The sequence below is a fragment of the Echinops telfairi genome, unplaced genomic scaffold (genome assembly GCF_000313985.2).
Source record: "Echinops telfairi isolate 266 unplaced genomic scaffold, ASM31398v2 ScPeMD7_7406;HRSCAF=8444, whole genome shotgun sequence".
Taxonomy (NCBI): Eukaryota; Metazoa; Chordata; class Mammalia; order Afrosoricida; family Tenrecidae; genus Echinops; species Echinops telfairi.
This window is the reverse complement of record NW_022111306.1, coordinates 1,630,695-1,650,289: the sequence shown is the minus strand read 5'-3', so window position 1 is coordinate 1,650,289 and position 19,595 is coordinate 1,630,695. Positions and strand designations below refer to the sequence as shown.

Here is a 19,595-nt window from a genome sequence, read left to right as displayed (position 1 = left end):
GAAATGTTTCAGAAAGCTGAAGAAGCACTGGAAACACTCACTAATTTATGCCAGGCAATATTTAGAAGACTTCTGTCCCGTCAAATGACTGGAAGTAATCCACATTTGTGTTCATTCCAAAGAATGGTGACCCAATAGAATGCTCATACTGTAGAATGATATATCATTGATATTGCACACAAGTAAAATTTTGCTTAAGATCATCCAAGAATGATTACAGTAGTGCACTGACAGGGAACTGCCAGAAATTCAGGCCAGATTCATAAGAGGACATGGAGCAAGGATATCACTACCGGTGGCAGATATCTTGCCATCAGGATGGGAGGAAGGCTTATTACAACCTGCAGTATGCAGTGACACTACTTTGCTTGCTGAAAGCGAGGAGGAATTGAAGCACTTGCTGATAGAGATCAGAAAGTATAACCTTCAGTATGGATAACAACTCAGTTGAAGGAATACCCAAATCCTCACAACTGGACCAATAGATAACATCATTACCAATGGATAGAAGGTTAAAGTAGTCAAAGATTTTGATCTGGACTGAGCTGGGATGTTTTCTTAATATAAAATTACTCTTTGATATAAAGAGTAATTTACACATATGAGTATTACACATGAGTGCCTCTGTATTTGTTTCTCTAGTAAACCAGACGAACACATTATGGCACCAGTAGTGGCTTCTAGAGAAATAAATCATAGAGATGGAGAGTGGATGCTTGTTTGACCCCTGCCTCAGGGTAGTTTTTCTTCTTCGGCTAGCCAGAGGTCAGATATGGCCATGCAGTTTACTGGGCTGTTTTCTGGAAAGAATATGGGAAGTTAAAGTTTTGATGATTTTGTTTAGTAGTTGTTTTTGGCTACGCCTGTTTGAAATGTTGAAAATGAATGTGACTAATGGATATTTTGATCTCAGGGGAAGAAATTGCCCCTTGAATTTCTCAGAGACCATCGATGCTGCTTAGTGGAAATGGCTGACAGAAAGTCTGGCTCTGGCTTGATTCAGTCAGAGGCCTAAGGCAATAATTTTATCAATGGAATAGTTTAGATAAGGATTAAGATAAGATAGGTAAGGTTTGAACATAACTGTTTTAAAAGTTGAGTTTAGGATCTGACTTACTAGGCTTATACTTTTTTCTTCTGGCTATTGTTATTGATATAATGATAGATAGAAATGATTATTGGGAAGTAAAAATAGAGTGTGTAAGACTACTTGCCTTCAGACATTAAATTGGAATTTAAATGGGTTAGGACACACCTGCAAAGGCTCTAAAAAGATACGTCCCACCAAGTATGTTGGGTGCTCAGGACATTCAAAGGTCTGAAGAGACAGATTGAAGTAAATAAATGAGTCCTTTGGATTTTTGAATTTTGAACTAGTGGTTGAAGTAAATAAATGAATCCTTTGGATTTTTGGATTTTGAACTAGTGGTTTGTATCAGAAGCTGGAAAAAAATTGGAGCATGGAGGGAACTCTCCACTCTAGGACTGAAGTGTTAAAGGGAGCCTGTGGGAAGGCTGAAATGCTTGCTATGCGGCCACCAGGATCCACTTGTTGAGTGGAAGTGAGAGAAATGCAACAATATAGAAACAGGTTGAATCTGACCACTGACACCCGTGAAGCTGATTCACAGGGACTAGAAGAGAAAATGAGACCTAGCACAGGGTCTAGGGTTGTTGAGAATTTGTGAGGGGACCCATGGTCTAAAGGCAAAGCATCCAATGGGCACCCTGGTGAGGGTAAGAGAGGGGGCCCACATTGAGTTGACCAGAACATGGCCAGATGAAGCAAAGATTTTGAGCCTGTGAACTGATGCATATTACTGCTGACTTTATGGGTCGCTTGTCCTGATTTGACTTTGCTATGGATGCAGACTCACAAGGTTCCAACTGGAATGAAGATTCTTCACATTTAAGAATATGATTGTCTCCTGAGACCACTGGGTTGATGTGAGCAGTATAGTAACCGTATACCCAAATGGGGGGATAAAGGCATGAAGTGGTTGGCTTACTAACTTTCATACGTGGGGGAATATATTCATAGGATTATGGTGTAGGTGTTCATATAAGTATAGAATATTTTTGTTTTGTTCACTTATAGTATGTTATGTTTAACCAAGGGTGGCAATATTGAATTGTATGCATTTTAGTTTTATCCTGTTCAGTACAGATATTTTATTATTGTTTGTTTGAAAATTATATATGGCTACAAAGTTGTGTGAAAGTGTCAAGTTGACAAGGAGTGGGCTGTGGTAGTGACATAATCTGTCAACTTGAGACTATTAAGAGTAAAGAGGTGGAGTTCAGCCATGAAAGTGTGGAGATCCTTCCTGCCACTGGATCCACAAGATTTTCCACCCACGGACCTGGGATCTTCCTGCATTTGGCACTATTGCATGATTGCATGAGGCAGAAGAGGAATTTATAGATTGCTATCGGACCTATGGACTAATATCAGACTTATGGACCTGATCTGGACTGGTCTGGGATGTTTTCTTAATATACAATTACTCTTTGATATAAAGTTTTCTATTATACATATATGTCTCTGGATTTGTTTCTCTAGTCAACCCGGACTAACACATTATAGATCCAGTGGCAGTGGAAGCATCTCTGTGTTGGTGTGGGTCTCCATGTGCCTCCTCCAGCTCCAAGGCTCTGATTCCATCAGCACAGCTCCATGTGGCTTGTCAGCATGAAGATGATGCAGAGAGTGTGGGTCTGGCCTCCAGTGAGTTATTTATATCCACAGCACCCCCAAGTGAGGTCATCAAGCTGCGAACTGATTGACAGACTAAACTCCACCCCTTCACTCTTAATAGTCTCAAGTTGACACCAGATTATATAACTACCACAGATTTCATCTTGCTTGAATCTACAATCACGTCTCATGGAAGCAGCCATCAAGAGATCAAAAGACGAGTTGTATTAGGTAAATCTGCTGCATAATACCTCTTTAGAGTACTGAAGAACAAGGATGTCACTTTAAGGACTAAGGTGTCCCCAACCCAAGCTATCATATTTTCCATTGCCTTGGATGCTTATGAAAATGGCACATTGAATCAGGAAGATCGTAGAAGAATCGGTGGATTTGATTTGTGGTACTAGAGAATAAAATTGAAAGTACTATGAACCGCTAAAAGGACAAGTTGATCTGTATTGGAAGAAGTAAGGCCAGCATGCTCCCTGTAGGCAAGGATGGTAAGACTTCATTGTACATATTTGGATATACAGTCAGAAAAGACCAGTCCCTGGAGAAGGGCACCATGTTTGGTAAAGTAGAAGGGCAGCAAACAAGAAGAAGGGTCTCAATGAGATGGGTTGATAAAGTTGCTGCATCGATGGGCTCAGGCACAGGAACAATTGGGAGGATGGTTCAGGACCAGGCAGTATTTCATTCTGTTATGTATCGAGTCACTATGGGCCAGAGCCAACTTAATGGCACCTAACAACAACACGGACAAAATACTGAATGAACAGAACAAAGGGGTGATTTGTGATTTAAAATCAGTAGAGTTTTGCTTCCGGGTTATATCTTTTCACCATCAATATTCAATCGGTATGCTGAGCACATAATCTAAGAAGTTGGACTAAGTGAATAAGAATTTAGTATCAGGATTGGAGAAAGGTTTATTAACAAACTGTTATGCCGATTTCAACAACTTTGCTTGCTAAAAGCAAAAGGGCTTAGAAGCATTACTAATGCAAATTAGAGATCACAGACTTCAGTGTGAATGCCACCGCAAAGTAAACTAAATTCTCACAATTGGAGAGTTTGGCACCATCGTGATAAATAGAGGAAAGATTAATCTTTCAAGGATTTCATTTTACTTGAATCCATAATTAAAGTCTATGGAAGCAGCATTCAAGAAATCAAAGGATATATGAAATTAGGCAAATCTGCTGCACTTGTGATAAAAGCAAAGATTTTCAAGGGATAAAAAAAGCAAAGATTTTGCTTTGAGGACTGATGTGTGCCTGACTCAAGCCATGGAACTTTTAATCACCCCATATGCATGTGAAAGCTGGACAGTGAATAAGGAGCACTAAAGAATAACTTATGCCTTTGAATTATGGTTTGGGTGAAGAAAATGAACACATCTGTCTTAGCAAAGTACAGTCAGGATGCTTCAAAGAATAGCTTGTAGAGAAGATTTCATCTATTTGGGGAACATGCTATCAGGAGGGATCAGACCCTGGAGACAGGCATCATGCTTGGTCATTGAAAAGGGGACGGTCCCTGATGAGACGGATTGACACAACCTCTGCAATATTGGGCTGTAACATAGCAATGATTGTGAGGATGGCCCAAGATCAAGCGTTGTTTCCTTCATTCTGTTGTGCACGGGGTTACGATGAGTTGGAACCAACATCATGTCATCTAATAACAGGAAGAACCTTCCAATACCCCATTCTTCAATCAATTTTTTCAGGACTCCTCAACTCACAGCATTTTGGGAGTTTGTTTGCTGTAGCCTAACAGCCACACCACTGGGGCCAGTGTCTCACAACTTTGTGCTGAAATTTCTTGTCTAGAAGGCTGGGATCTTCATTTCTCCCAAATTAAAAATTAATTAACTAGAAAAAAATAATTTTACCATCCTAACGAAAATAGAGAAACAATTTTTCTTCTTGAGTATCGATCGTATTTGGGTAGCACCTTTCTGGAGCTAATGTTCTCATTTATGTTGCTTAACCCAGGAAAGTGGCCAGATAAAAGAAGTAAAATTTAAAAAACTATCTGGTCCCCAGACAGTGCGTATGGAGAAAGAAGAATGTTGCTGTGGTGTCCAGCACATTTATTTTCTTGTTCTAGGTAATTAATCTTAAAATTTAAGTGAAATAATTCCACAGTCCAGACTATTTTAACAATTGTACTGCTTACCAATAGAGTCTCCATCATCCCAGAAAAGGGAGCCTTGTGCTTCTCCCTTCTTATCTAGAGAAATTATGAGGCCAAAAGGATTCAAGTGGCTATAGGGGGAGAAAAAAAAGAATGAAAATTGACATTGAGTTTCCTTTCATATTAATTTATTTTCAGGGTTGGAAGAGTCTATTTCCAAACAGCTCATATATTTATCCAGAAAAACGTGGTCCTTTCTCAAATAGTTTTGCCAAATGTTTACTTTGTTTGTATTTGAACATCTCAAGTCATAAGAAACTTACAATACCCTTAGCAACCTATTTCCACCTCTGAACAGCTCAATCTGGAAAAAAGAGATAACAATACCAAAGACTTCTCAAAGGCAATTATCAAAATCCTAGCCATTAGAGAGAAAACAAGTAGAATTTTGTGATCAGTAAAGCTACATTAACAGGTAATGGTGATTGTTGAGCTCCATGGTGAGCATAGTTACTGTCACTGAATGGGACACGTGAAGGTAGTAGCAATGGCAAATGTTGTGTTAGGTTTACGACAACAACTACCAAGAAGATGCACCAGGCATGTTGTTGGACCAGGGTTAGTTGAAGGTATACCTCTCAGTTTCTTGCTTACCTACAACAAAGAAAGAGCTACAACAAAATCACCAAAGTTATTGGATCAGGTACTTTAGCAGCTAATTTTAAAGTTGGACCAATGGGATTCCAGGAAAAAATGAAGCTTAAACAATAATTTGCACAGCCAACATTGCCTGGAGCAATATTAAAATTGCGAGAGCAAAAATACTAGAATCGATCTGTCACATTTTTGTGATACCTGAATGGAGGAAAATTTAAAGAATTTGATCCAAAATTTTTCTTGGCAAAAGATTTTTATACAATGAGGAACCAAAATCAAAAAAAGAAATCCACTATCATAGCCACCTTATATAGGTTTCTGTGACTATAAATCTTTACAGGAACAGACAGCCTCATCTTTCTCCTGAAGAGCAGCTGGTAGGTTTGAACAGCTGACTTTGTACTTAGCAGCCCAATGCCTAATCTGCAGAACAAGTTGAATGATAAAACAACTTTGATTTTAGAGTAATAAACTCACACTAAAAATCCTTTAGGGAAATACTTTGGTGACATATAGAGCATATTTTTTTCATACTTACTTTGTATGGAGCTTTTTTCCTAGTGAAATGAAAAGTTAGGCAAGAGATAATCTCTTTTTTCTTGGCAATTAATTAAATAAATGAAATAGAGTAGCACCATAATAAACTAAACTTCAGTATATCTATTATTCAAGTTAGTAGTCACTTAGATATAATGGATCTAGTTCATGAAGGTCCTTTGGCTTCTTTGAATATTTTAAAATGTCTAGCAAACACTTCTATTTCATTCTAATAATTATGTATGTTTAAGTTTCAATTAATGCTGATTAGAATTTTGATTTGCTATTGTGCATCTTTGATGTAAAACAGAAATATGAATAGATTATTATTTTCTTAAAAATATGCTTGTTTCTGCTAATTTAATACTAAACCTATAAATATAGGCACATAGATCTATGTCCCCAACCTCATATAAATATATTTGCATATGTACATGACACGAATTCTACCTTGCAAGTCTGGCTAGACCAGAGGATGTATACTGGTACAGTTAGGAACTGGAAATCCAGGGAATCCAGGGCGGATGATCCCTACAGGACCAGTGGTGTGAGTGGCGATACTGGGAGGGTAGAGGGAGAGTGGGTTGGAAAGAGGGAACCGATTACAAGGAACTATATGTGACCTCCTCCCTGGGGGACGGACAGCAGAAAAGTGGGTGAAGGAAGACGTCGGACAGGGCAAGATATGACAAAATAACAATTTATAAATTATCAAGGGCTCATGAGAGAAGGGGGAGCAGGGAGGGAGAGGAAAAATGAGGACCTAATGCCGGAGGCTTAAGTGGAGAGGAAATTTTTGAGAATGATGAGGGCAATGAATGTACAAATGCGCTTTACACAATTGATGTGTGTATGGATTGTGATAAGAGTTGTATGAGCCCCTAATAAAATGATTAAAGAAAAAAAATGCCCAGTGCTGTACATACATAAGCCAGTAATAAAGGCATTTATTATTAAAAGAAAAAAATATGCTTGTTTGCTGGACAAAATAATTGATCATATAGTATCTAAGGAAACAAATGAATAAATACAACTTAAATGAAAAAAGAAAATGCTTGAGGACCCTGGATTAACCGTTATTTAATATGGATTAAATATTTCATGAATTAGAAATCACTAGCTGTCTTAAAGGAAAAATAGCTTGGAATTGGATCAAATGATAAAACCCAAAGTCATCTACTAACCCCTCTCATTCCCATTTTCTTCTCTTCCTTCTCTCTCTTGTGGTTCTCTCTCTCTCTCACACACATACATATGCACACTGACTCACACGTAATAAGTACACAAACACATACATAAATCATAGACAACTAATTGCACTAAGATTGAATCAATCTACCACTGGCCTCCTACTCACTGTCAGCCCTTCTTTCCAAAAGCCAACCAACTCTCTTGCTGGTTACTTCATGCCAACTCATAGGTACTCTAGATAGGGTTTACAAGGTTGTAAGTCTGTGAGAGCAGACAGCTTCATCTATCTCCTGCAGAGTAGGTGGTGGTTTTGAACTGCCAACCTTGCAGTTGGCTAGGAGTCCAATGATTCCCAGGCAGTGTCACCACAGCTCCTTATGCATCATTCCCCAAGCCAGCCTGTCATAGGAAGATGAACTCACTAATTCAATTTGAAGTCTCCTGATATAATATGCGTGTTACCTCTTCTCCGTTGTTCTGGCTGGAGCCTGTATTGGCAGAATAAATCCTCCACGAATGAACAGAGGAATCACATCCAGAGGAGCGGGAACTTTAACATAGTTCTTCTGCCAAGAATGTGGAATTTTCTCACCCTGGTACAGGACAAGTCAGAGTTTACTGCTCCAATTACACAACTATGAACAGGTTATATGTTACAGAAGACACAGGAAGTAGAATTCCAAGTTTTTGTTTAAATTCATCAGTGCAATCCACTAATAAGACAGTGACTTAAAATGTGTAAGTCTATGTTTGCTGGTTTAAAAAAAAAAGTTTACAAAGAACATTTATCAGTATACACTAGTTTCCAAAGTTTACTTCTATACCTCCACTTACTTACTAAAAAGTCAAACAAGAATTCAAGTTAACATGATGTTGGGCTCCAACATTTTATATAATGGTACTTTTATGTGAGCATTTTTTTAATCATGCATTTTTAAAAAGTTATATTTTATTAAGAATTTAAATTTTACTGAAATATTTATAAAAAACATATAAAGCACTATGAGTAATATAATTTGAAAGCCACTGGTTTAATTGTTTAAGATGTTATAACAATCTGACCACTGAAATGGAGAATTCTTAATGTCACTTTTACAAGTCACAGCTAAGCAAAAATTTAAAATTACACAACAAAGCCCTTCTTCTAAATGTTTATGTTCATAATCAAAATTTATTTCCATAAATAGTTCTTGAAGACTGTGTAAGGTTAGTTAATGTCCATCAAAACATAGTATTTGAAAATGAGGGAAATATATCCAGTAAAATAAAAACCCTACAATAAAGATATCACATTGCTCTCCCTCACATTATAACTCCCTCCCACTCCCTAGACCATAAGAGGAAAGAAAAAAAAAATGGGTGGAAAAGATAAAATGAATAATAATACCATTTTCTTGAAATTTTGAACAATAAAACACGAAGAGAATGTGCCACTTTTCATAGAAGGACAAAGAATATATACAGTGTGATAGGTAGATTTATTGTGCCAATCTGGCCAATAGGAAGAGGTGGGATTAATAAGGTCACAGTTTGATTAGAGGGCAAAGAGATAAATGGCTCAGAAAGCCCCGCCTGTCTCTCTCTTGCTTTCTGGTGATCAGACCAGCGTGCAGTTGCCGTAGCTAGTTCTCTGCCTTAACTTGTGAGCTACACTACCCATGGGACACCCAACCCATGGATCATGTCACTAGAGCTTGAGGTTCAGGATCAAGAACTGCTTCGCCGCACTGCTGGTGTATACATTGCTTGAGCTTGGGACTGTCGGATCCTGTTGTCTGGCTGACTGTTGGTGACCTGCCCTACTGTTTGTTGCCTGTGGCTGGACTGCCTGCAATGCTCTACAGAAGACTCAACTGTCTGCTCCCCTGACCCTGGACACAGCAGCCCTCATGAGTTGAAGGACTCCCAGTACATAAGCTGTTCCACGGAAGTGAGTATAACTGAGCCCTCTGTACTGCTGTGTGGATTAATTAGCTGTTATATTCCTTCATGCTGTATAAATCTCTCTCTATATAAATATATATTATGAATATATATATAAATATATATATAATCATAAGTGTCCTGATTTTGTTTCTCTAGAGAACCCTTTCTAACACATACAAATAGATACATCCTGTTAGGGTCAAAGAGTCCATGACAAGTTGTGACCTTTGGAAGCCAAGTTGTCAGTAAAATAAAAATAGATCCATGGGATGCTAAAACTTTGTAATGGAAGAACACTAGTCTGACATCGTATAAACTAATTGAACTCAGAACTTCTAGCTCCAAGAAAACCTAGAGCTATTTTACCTCCTGCTTTTGGATTTCCATGAAAATTCTCAGTTCATATGTAATGGTTACAATAAACTGCATACTTCAACTCGTTTCAGTGGGGTTTTTCTCTTTTCTTGCAAGGAAAGGAGCATGAACCGAAGATTAAAATTATATTATATTATACTCTGCTATGGAAAAACATTGCTTATGGATATTAATTTACTTTGAAGGATTTATATTTTTATATAAGATAACTAAGTCTACACTATCCCTCAATCACCCTTTTTTTAAAAAAGAAAATTGTGGTTTTATTATAAAATGAGGCATTGAAACATCTGAAAAAATCAATATCTGGTGAGGCAGCTGCTTTTTCCTGCACCTCTTTGAGTTACTAGAGCAAGTTGTCAGTAGATGTCATCAAAGGAGAAAAAAAGGGGGGTGGGGGGCAACCTTTTGCGTAACTTAAGTCTTTCCGAGGCATGCGCTGGTACAATACAAACTTCTCCTGTGATGCAACCAGTCTAGTGTCCAAGCATGCACAGCACCGGGATGGCAGCAGCACACTCAGCCCTTCCCCCTGCAGCAGGGCTCGTGTATGGTGTCGCCGTTTGGAGCCTCTGGAGCAGTGTGAATTGCATAGGGAGAAAGCGGGAGATGGAAACAGCCTGAGTGCCCGACTGGGGTGAGGTCTGCCGAAGTCGGGCAGAGCAAGCCTGACCATGTCGTTGGTGCAAATGCAGGCATCATTGGTGTGCCTTAGGAAGAACAACTGGTGAAAGCCCAGGATGGGGTCTTCGTCAGCCTTCAGCTGGCCCACACCTTGCTGAGGATACAGCTCTCTGGTGTGGGCTGATGGTCCTGTGGCGTCATGCTGTGCTGAATTTTCTAGAACGGAAGGCTAGACACAATATCAGCTTTCCCCTGGAGCTGCTGTCGTTCCCATGTAAGGCATCGCATATATGATGCGTCAATATAATTGCATCCAATTGGGTTCTGTCATTATCAACTAACTGGTAGTAATTGGCTTGTATCCCATTCTGGGGTGTTGCCTGTCCTCGTGGGGACCTACGGGCTGGCATGGTGACAGGAGCTGTGGCAACCAGCGAAGTCTGTGACCAACTCCCCATCAACCATCTTAAATATCTACTCAATTGCCACTGTTTTCAGAAGAACAATTACAAACGTAAGGCATCACAAAGAACCAAGTCTTCAGAATTACATGTCTCAAGGCTCTACAAGCCATAAAAAGAGTAAGAGGGTGCCACTAATCATTGAATAGTTTGTAATATATTTCCCACAAAACATCTAAAATACATACTGTATAGAAGTTGTACCAGAATCCATCAGGAAAATACACCTCCACAGACTTTGCTCCCTTTGGTAAAAATGAAAAGATTTAATTTTTAAGGCATTTTGTTAAATTAAAATATGCCAGTCAAAATACATTATACTCTGCAAATTGGCTGCTATATTATCTAGCATTAAAACCAAGTGCAGCAAAATCAGAGAGTCGGTATGAAGCATTCAAGAACTACCAGAACATATACTCGTATTTCATGACTAAATTATAGAATCTTAATAAACACTACTAAAATAGCCTCGTTGGTTTTGTGTGCAGACAGTCCCTAGGTTACAATGTTCAATTTATGAACAGCTTCTACTTGGTGTTGAACCAATTCAAACTGGTTCTGTATGGCCAACAAGGCAAAAGAGGAACAGACCAGAATTTTTATAATTTCGGTGATTTCTGACCGAAGTCTGAATGGAAACATTTTAAAACCTGGAATGGGAGACTCAGAAGAGGAATAACGAGCCCTTTCAGGAGCCTGATATATGAGATTAGACTACGGCAGCACCCTGGAGAAGTGCACATATGCACAGTGCTGTAGTTACCCACCATCTTCAAGTGGGCACAACCCTCTTTGAGTGGGACAGTGATGTTTCAATTCAAATTATTCCTGCTGTGAAACAATTAAACCAAGGCCTCCTCACCGCAAATTATTTATCACACGCACATGTGCATATGTCACTTTGAAATCATTGAAAGGGGTTTGAGGCTGCACTTGCACTGACCAAAAAACCCACTTCTGCCAAGGCAATCCAACTCAAAGCGACCTCCTGTTGACAGAACACAACTGCCCCATGGAGTTTCCAAGGCTATAAATTTTATGCCAGCAAACTGTTACATCCTTCTCCTGCAGAACGGCTGTGGGTTTAAACCATTGAGCTTTCTATTAAGTTAGCAGCCCAGTGCTTTAATCACTGCGCCACCTAGGTCCCTTGCACTCAAGTAAGGCATCTGTTCTGACCTGTAAATTCCTAAAAACACAAGAGCAGATCTTGTTTGTAACCCAGGGGCGGGGTTATTTCCAAAATACTAATACATGATGCTCAAATGTACACCAACCGTGCAAGTACTGTGTGGCATTTTAAATCCAGGATAACAGTTATATCATTGTGAAAAGCGTCAAATGTTAAAACACTTACCAATATATTTCACAAATATATTTTTGTTTCTTACCAAGTGCAGGGCATTTGTTGAGCACTAAGCATACAAGGGTAAACCAACTGATCATATCCTCGGCCTTAGCAATTGAAAGTCTAGTTACTGAGGCAGAAAATATTCCCACATACACACTTTTCAAAATATACTGACAAAATAGCAGGTTCTTGGACTAGGAATAATACAGAGGAGTCGTACTTAAATAGGATGGTCAGAGAAATTGCAAAGAGGGTAATATTTTAACTAAGATTTGAAAGGGCAAATAAATTAGCCATACAAGATACAAAAGAGGATATCGAAGGAGGGAGGGGAAAAAATAAGGAGCTGATACCAAGGGCTCAAGTAGAAAGAAAATGTTTTGAGAATGATGAGGGCAACAAGCATACAAATATGCTTGACACAATTGATGTATGTATGGATTGTGATGAGAGTTGTACGAGCCCCTGATAAAATGATTTTTTAAAATTTAATTGTGTATGATTTTTATTTACTAGAAGTACTGAAGAAAATCCAGTGCATCTGAAGGTGAGTATGCATGAAGTTCAGGCTAGGACAGGCTGAGGATGCAAACAGGGGACATAGAGCCTTCTAGGTCATGGTAGGTGGCCACAGGAAATCACTGAGAGCCAGATCTGACTTCTCACAAACCTGATGACATTGACCCTAAAGGACAGAGGAGAATTGTCGCCGTAAGGGTTCTAAGGCCACCTCTATCCCGTGGGGCTGTTGGTAGATTCTGATTTAACCTCTGCACCACCAGGGCTTCTCCAATCAGATATTCACTTTTAACATCTCCCTGGGCATGTGAGGAAAGTGAGGGAAAAGTAGGGGTGAGTGGCAGGTGGGATCCTGACAAAGAGGAAAATACTTTTATAAAGAAAAGATGATAAAGGTTTAACCTAACATTAAGCCTGGACTAAATTGGGGAGATTCCATGCATTTTTTCCAGAGGTGAAAAAATGATAGCAGTAGGTGGTTGATAATTAATTAGACTAATAGCAACGTTTACTTAGGTAGAAATTTATAAAGATTAAGAATGGTACATATGCAAAGGTGTTTTAATGAAATTTTAAGTGCTATCCAGATATAAAAGAAACCCTGGTGTCATAGTGCTTATGATTTGGGCTGCTACCTTCAAGGTCAGAAGTTCAAAACCAACAGCGAAAAATGGAGCTTTCTACTCCCATTAACAGTTAGAGTCTTGGGCTCAGAGAGACAGTTCTACCCTGTCCTACAAGTCATGATGAGTTGACATCGACGTGATGGCAGTGAGTTTATCCACATATAAGTACCCAGTGCTAACGCTTTAGATTGAAGTATTAAATTGGTGTTTCCGTGCCTAACCATTTAAGCAAAAGGATGCCCTAAACAAGTAGTTTTTTGAAACAAGGTATTCCCCTAGGGCATAAATTCATTCTTTGACAATAAAATCTTAGGTAAAATACCAATAAACAGCTTTTCCTGTTCCACCTCCATTCCACCCATTTGTTGTTTTTCTTAGTAAGAAGATCTAGTGAGATCAAAAACAATTCAGACATATAGACAAGAGTTGTATTCAAGAATCCTATAAAGATCTACTCAGCTTCTGTGCATGACTGTGATAAAACTAAAGTTAGAGAAATTTGGGATATTAAGCAGGCAACCTTGAAAAAAATTCTTCAGCCTCAGGACTTCTAATTTGGGTCACCAAAGTTTGCATAGGCTTGTTGCCAAATCCTGCTCCGTACATCCATCCTGCTCACCCTCCTTTCCCCTGACTTCTGCCAGATCATATTGATTAATTCCCAACACTTTCAGAGATAAATATGATTAAACAGATATTCAAAGAAGGCCAGAAAAATACATTAGAATCATGAATTTTTTGTTTTATTTAGAAAAAGCTATATGAATCAACTGATGTTCTCCGAATGGGCTTCCTTGCTGTTATATGTGTAATAGGGGAACATGCATTTTTATTTCTATTCTTCTTCATTTGACATATGCTCTTGTGGTGAACATCCTATTTCTACAAAATTATCTTAAGGCTGACTTCAAGTTTATTGAGCAGCAAAAACATATTTAAATTATGTTCATATTTATTTAACATGAAATGTTTTATTTAAGGAAAAATAAGCACATTGTTTTCATCTATAAGAAGGAAAATAATGCAAGAAAATGGGTGAGTCTGGTAAATCTGAAAGAGCCATAAGTGTCACATGGCACCAATATAAACTTTTAAATAACCATATTGTGCAGATACAAAATGTTAGCACTTGCCTCTTCAAGAACTGGAGTAATCATTAAAGCTGGTCCCCAAAGGAATGCTTTGTCAATTCCATGAGTATGAGGATCTGATGGAAATCTACAATGTAGGGTGAAAAAACATTAATTGAATAAAAGTTATATCGTTGTGTAAATATCAAAAATCTTACTCAACTGCTTATTTCTGTGAAATTTGGTTCATGGTGATCAACACCCATGAGACTAACAAATATAGAAACAGAAAGGTTTGAGGTATAAGCAGTCTTTTAAGAATCAAAATTCTTATCATAAGTAAGGCAATTGGGGTCAGCTGTCTCCCTTGAACAAAGAATAAACAGGCATTAAAAAAAACACCTAAGGTCAAAATAGGTCAGCCAAGTTCTATCAATCGCTTCTTATTGTTGCTGGTTCCTTCCCTTTCCGCAGCCTCAACAGTTTCAGGATCCAGCTCCAATTCTGCCTTCTGCACACGGCTGTCTCACTTTCCTTTCCCACAAGCATCATTTTTCTTTCCATTTAGAAGCACTTTATAGGCTATGCCAAATGATCAGGAGGCCAACATGGAGTGTTCTAGGCTGCACTCTGGAGGCTTGTTACTCTCCCACACCCCTGCTGGCAGGGTCCAGGTTTCAGCCTTCTTGTACATTCTACACTATTTGGTAGCTAGACATAGCCTTTAACTTACGTAAATTGGTAGAAAGTGTTTTCTTGATGGGATTCTCTAAAATTGCTTGTACATCATTTGTAATCACATTCAGAAGTAAAAATAAAACCTATTAATTATCTTATATCTCTATCCCCCAATACTTTCCCTCATAGAAGAACCCAGGCTTCCAGGACTCCTGATGTGTCAAACCTAATAAGAACAGAAGAGCTGTTACGTGCTATTTACTCATGCATCAGTCCTCGGACCACTGTGCTTCCTCTGCTGTGAGCATGATAGAAGAGGGTGTATAAGTAAGGCAGTAGTGTGTATCTAATCAATAACGCGGATCGGGAAATTGCAGCAAACTCTTCTCCAAAGACTCCAGGATCTTGTTCCTATTAAAGAGAAGCATTGCAACAGACCGATTACTTGAAGTGCGATGTTATTTTTAGTTTTAACTTCTTTTCTCAGGAGACTTCAGGAGAAGCAGACAATTTCTGAATATTACGTCTCTCTTAGAAGGCCTTCTGCAGTGATGGGTTATTGCAGAGGTAATCATTGGCACTTCTGACAACTGAGAACCACTGAATTGTTTCTAAATTAAATATATACCTTATGAAATTTACAAACCATAATAGGTAGTGTATAATCTATATGCTCAGCTACCAGCAAAGTTTCAAATTATTTTTAGATAAAAGGTCATTACTATCATTTATCCTCCAAAGAGTGAGGCCTGTCCTTGGACTAGGGAATAAAATGAGCACCCTACTTGATTCTGCCTTTACAATGAAGGATCTTATACTAGGTCACATTGGCCAATCATCAAAAGACAAACTTGCAAACTGTTAGATTATTGAACTACTCGCTAATTAAGGAGAGTTGCAAATATAAGAGATTTTAAACAAGGTATTTTTCAATAATACTTATTGGAAAAGTTATTTCTCCAGCATTTATGTGTATTCTCTCTCTCTCTCTCTCTGGGGTTGAACATTTTATTGTGGTTTGAGTGAAGTTTGCAGACCATGCTAGGTCCCCATTCAAGTTATATCTTATCATTCTCATGATGCTCTTGATAAATAATAATGTTTTAAAAAGCCAATAACACTTTTAAAGTATGTAAGGAGATATATGATTATGGCAAATATTTTACGACTATAAATGGATATTGTTTTCTAACCTGATTTAAATTATAGGTTAATATTAAATATAGTAATTATAATTTTCAATAGGCTTTTCCTTACCGTGCTGCCTATGGAATTATGGTTTCTGGAAAAGGGGTAAAATGCCCCAAGTTGCATCCAGCGCAGGCAAAGTTCATAATTTGTATTTTCATTAAAACCACATATATCAGCTCCGATCTGAGAAAATATTTTTGTCTTGATATATTACTGACATATATGACTTACTGCTTTTGTCATAAAACACACCGAAGTATTTCAGGCTACTCTAATTTTGACAAATATATTTAGGACCATGTGGATATAATTTTTATCCTGTGGAATCTAAGTGTGAAAGTGCACTTTGAGAAGTATATTTAAGTATAGTAGTGAGAAGTTCTTCTTGTTCACCTTTGATTGAAAACAAAACAAAACTGTTGGTTGTATTAGAGTATAAGCAAGGAGTCTTCTGGGTAACCCCATATACCTAACCTACCTTTTACCCCAAAGCAGCGCTGTAAGCTGCCCGTCTCCATGTGACAAATTAGACAGATGCCAAACATTCACAAAGCAGTGATCTTACCCAAGAGCTTCAGTGACTGACCACTCAGGCGGGAATAAGGGGGCCTCAGAATAATTATAGTCAACTATGCTCTTGTTTTCATAAGTTTGTTATAAATTAAATTGTATCCTACCACAACATATGTTGGAATTTTAACCATTTCTCTATGGGCATAATCCTATATGGAGAAAGATTTTCCTCTGTTCTGTTAATTATCTTCTCCCTACACACAAGTAATGCATACATGTAAATGATATACCTTCACCAATGATGCGAGACACAGTAAGCTTAGGCCAGTGAGGGGATGGTGGTGGAAAAAATGTATAATACTCGTGCTATCTGAGTAAAACTATAGTGCATTAGACTCAAGTAGGGAAGATTCTAAATCGAATTACTTCTGAGTTATTTTAAGAGTATATTAGATAGAGAGACACACAGGCATACACATAGACATCATGTGAGGATTGCCTATAGGATTGCCAAGAATCTGAGGAATGCTGGGGATTACTAACGTGGAAGGAATTGGCACCGCCCAGGCCCAGCCTTGAACTTTTAACGTCCAGAAAAATGAGAAAGTAAACATCTGTTCTTTACAGCCACCATTTACGATACGTGTTACAGCCGCACCAGGGACTTAAGCCAGTGACATCTAACGCAGATCTCAAATTATTCTATGCCAGAGCCTCCCTTGTCCTCTCAGAAATGTTATCTAACCCTCAAAGCTTGGGTTAACTTTAAAGCTTGCTGGACAAAGAGTCATGAAACAAAGCAGGCATGGAGTCATGAAGCATGCCAATTTTTAGAAAAATGTTAGATAACCGAACCATGAAGGTGGTGATATATATGCTCCTAAATTATAAGACCTCCAGTGGAGAAACATCGGGTCATGCTCCTTTCTTCTATGAAGCCACTTGTGTAAAAAGTTTCTGATCCTGACCCAACTCAAAACTATTTTAATTTGCCAATATTTATTTAGTAATTCTTCTTTGAGTTTAGTTCATCTATCATTTGAACAACAAAAGCAATTCTCACTCAATTTACAGCTTCCAAAATAAGGCAACAATTGCTTTGCATTTCATCTTTTAAAAGGGCATTGGATTATAGGGGATTTGATAAAATTACTGTCTAATTTTTAACATAACAGTAAATGCTTAAAACGTTAAATCAACCCTTTGTCACCAGGGCTCAGGTAAAGAGTTTTTTTCTGTGTGTTTGGAAAATTTTTCAGGTTTAATTTTACTTTGCCAAGACTGTCTGCCCCCACCCACCCCCATGATTCCCACCCACTTTTATTTAGCTCATAGAAAGGGGTTGCAGTAGATTCATGGATAGGGATGAAGTAGAGGTGACAGAGGAAATAAATGCCTGCAGTTTTACTATAACAATAACAAACAGGAAGAGCTATAAAAGTGATAGATTTTTACAACCAACCAGCCAATTTTGATTTAAAAAATTAAAACTCTATTAAAATGAGATACCAGCTTCTGTGTGTTTGTGAAATCTTTACAGGAGCATAAATCCTCATCCTTCTCCTGCAAAAGGCTGGTGGTTTTGAACTGCTGACCTTATGGTTAGCAGCCCACCTTCTAACCCACTAGCCTACCAGGGCTCCATAAAGAACAACTGTCTAGGAAACGGAATGAATGGGGAAGCCAAAAATTGACTGGTTGGCACCTGACAGCAGTAGAAGTGCAGGGTATTTCTACAGCAACTAAATGAATGATATTATTTGCAACGGCTTGAATATAACTGCAGTGCATTTATCTTCAGATTTGGGAACACACAGAGATAATATTGATGCGGATGCTTTCATGAAACTGATGGCTGAATTTTAGAACTTACATATGGAATTCCAAAGAGGTTAAATTCCAGCATGCCAATGATTGACATACGCATGTCTTTCCAACGGGAAAAGTTATCGCCCAGCCAATGGCCAGCGTATTTTCCACTCCCGACAAATGTTGAGCGACTCAAAACAAATGGTCGTTTTCTTGTGGCCTTCTGAGAAGCACTGGGGAGAACATAAGAACACGTTCTTCAATATTATTCTGGAAAAAAAAATTCTTCTCTGCTTAAAAGAAAATTACGGTTTAAAAGTATATCATACTCAATATGAACAGTTTTCCTAGATTTCCCATATTCATACCATCCTAATATTTTATCAAAGCTACAAACCTGCATGAGTATGAAATGAAAGGAATGAGACCAATACAAGCAAGATCACCTTATGTAAATTTTTATACTAATTTGAAGACAAAGTTTAAAAGCCAGTGTTCAGCATGCAAACCACATGTTCTTACATTGAGTTCTTCGTCTGAGTTATACTATCATGAAGGGTTTCTTAATCATGGCCGAATGTTAGCAACTCATAAGAACTTTAGTGAAATAATAATAACATTGCCAAGACTACATCCCAGATCGATTCCATGAGAGTATCTAGGGATGGGATCTGGGCATCAGCTTCCCACCCCACCCCTTCTGTTTCATTTTAGTACGCAATCCTGGTGGTTCTGATATTAATGTGGGAAAGGCCAGTAGTTTCCTTGGAATCATTGATCATATTCCCTCAAACACCAACCTCATTGCCATTGAGCCGATTCTGAAAACTAAATATATAGGAACCTGGCTGCATAGTGGTTATGCATTGGGCTGGTAGCCACCAAAACTTTCTATTTTCATAAAGACTTGGAAACCCACAGGAGCAGTTCTCCGCTGCCCTAGCAGATCACTCTGAGTCGAAATTGATGGCAGTGACTTTGATTTTGACTCTGTATATTTTTAAAAGATTACTTGTAGAGTTTGTCACCACATTCCTTTTTTTCACAGCATTCTTATGCATTGCATACAATTTTGTTTTGCATTGGTTGTTTTTTTATTTGACTTTAGCATGTATATTGAACCATTTAAAAAAACCAAACCTAAAAGTCAACAACAAAACCAGAATGGTCAATGCTATCAAACTGATCTAGTTTGAATTCCATCCACCTCTTCCATGTAAGAGATAC

At 38.2% G+C, this 19,595-nt stretch overlaps 1 protein-coding gene across 1 annotated transcript in view; it reads right to left on the bottom strand.

Annotated features, from left to right (window-relative positions):
• Window positions 1–19,595, bottom strand: part of LOC101648013 (maltase-glucoamylase, intestinal-like) — a 138,240-nt gene that overhangs the window by 5,614 nt on the left and 113,031 nt on the right. Inside the window, exons 12-17 of the mRNA XM_030887342.2 lie at window positions 18,433–18,601; window positions 16,113–16,229; window positions 15,118–15,266; window positions 14,241–14,325; window positions 7,688–7,818; window positions 4,883–4,971 (exon numbers count right to left, since the gene is read on the bottom strand). Coding sequence (XP_030743202.2) covers window positions 4,883–4,971; window positions 7,688–7,818; window positions 14,241–14,325; window positions 15,118–15,266; window positions 16,113–16,229; window positions 18,433–18,601 — 740 coding nt within the window. The remainder of the gene's footprint in view (window positions 1–4,882; window positions 4,972–7,687; window positions 7,819–14,240; window positions 14,326–15,117; window positions 15,267–16,112; window positions 16,230–18,432; window positions 18,602–19,595) is intronic.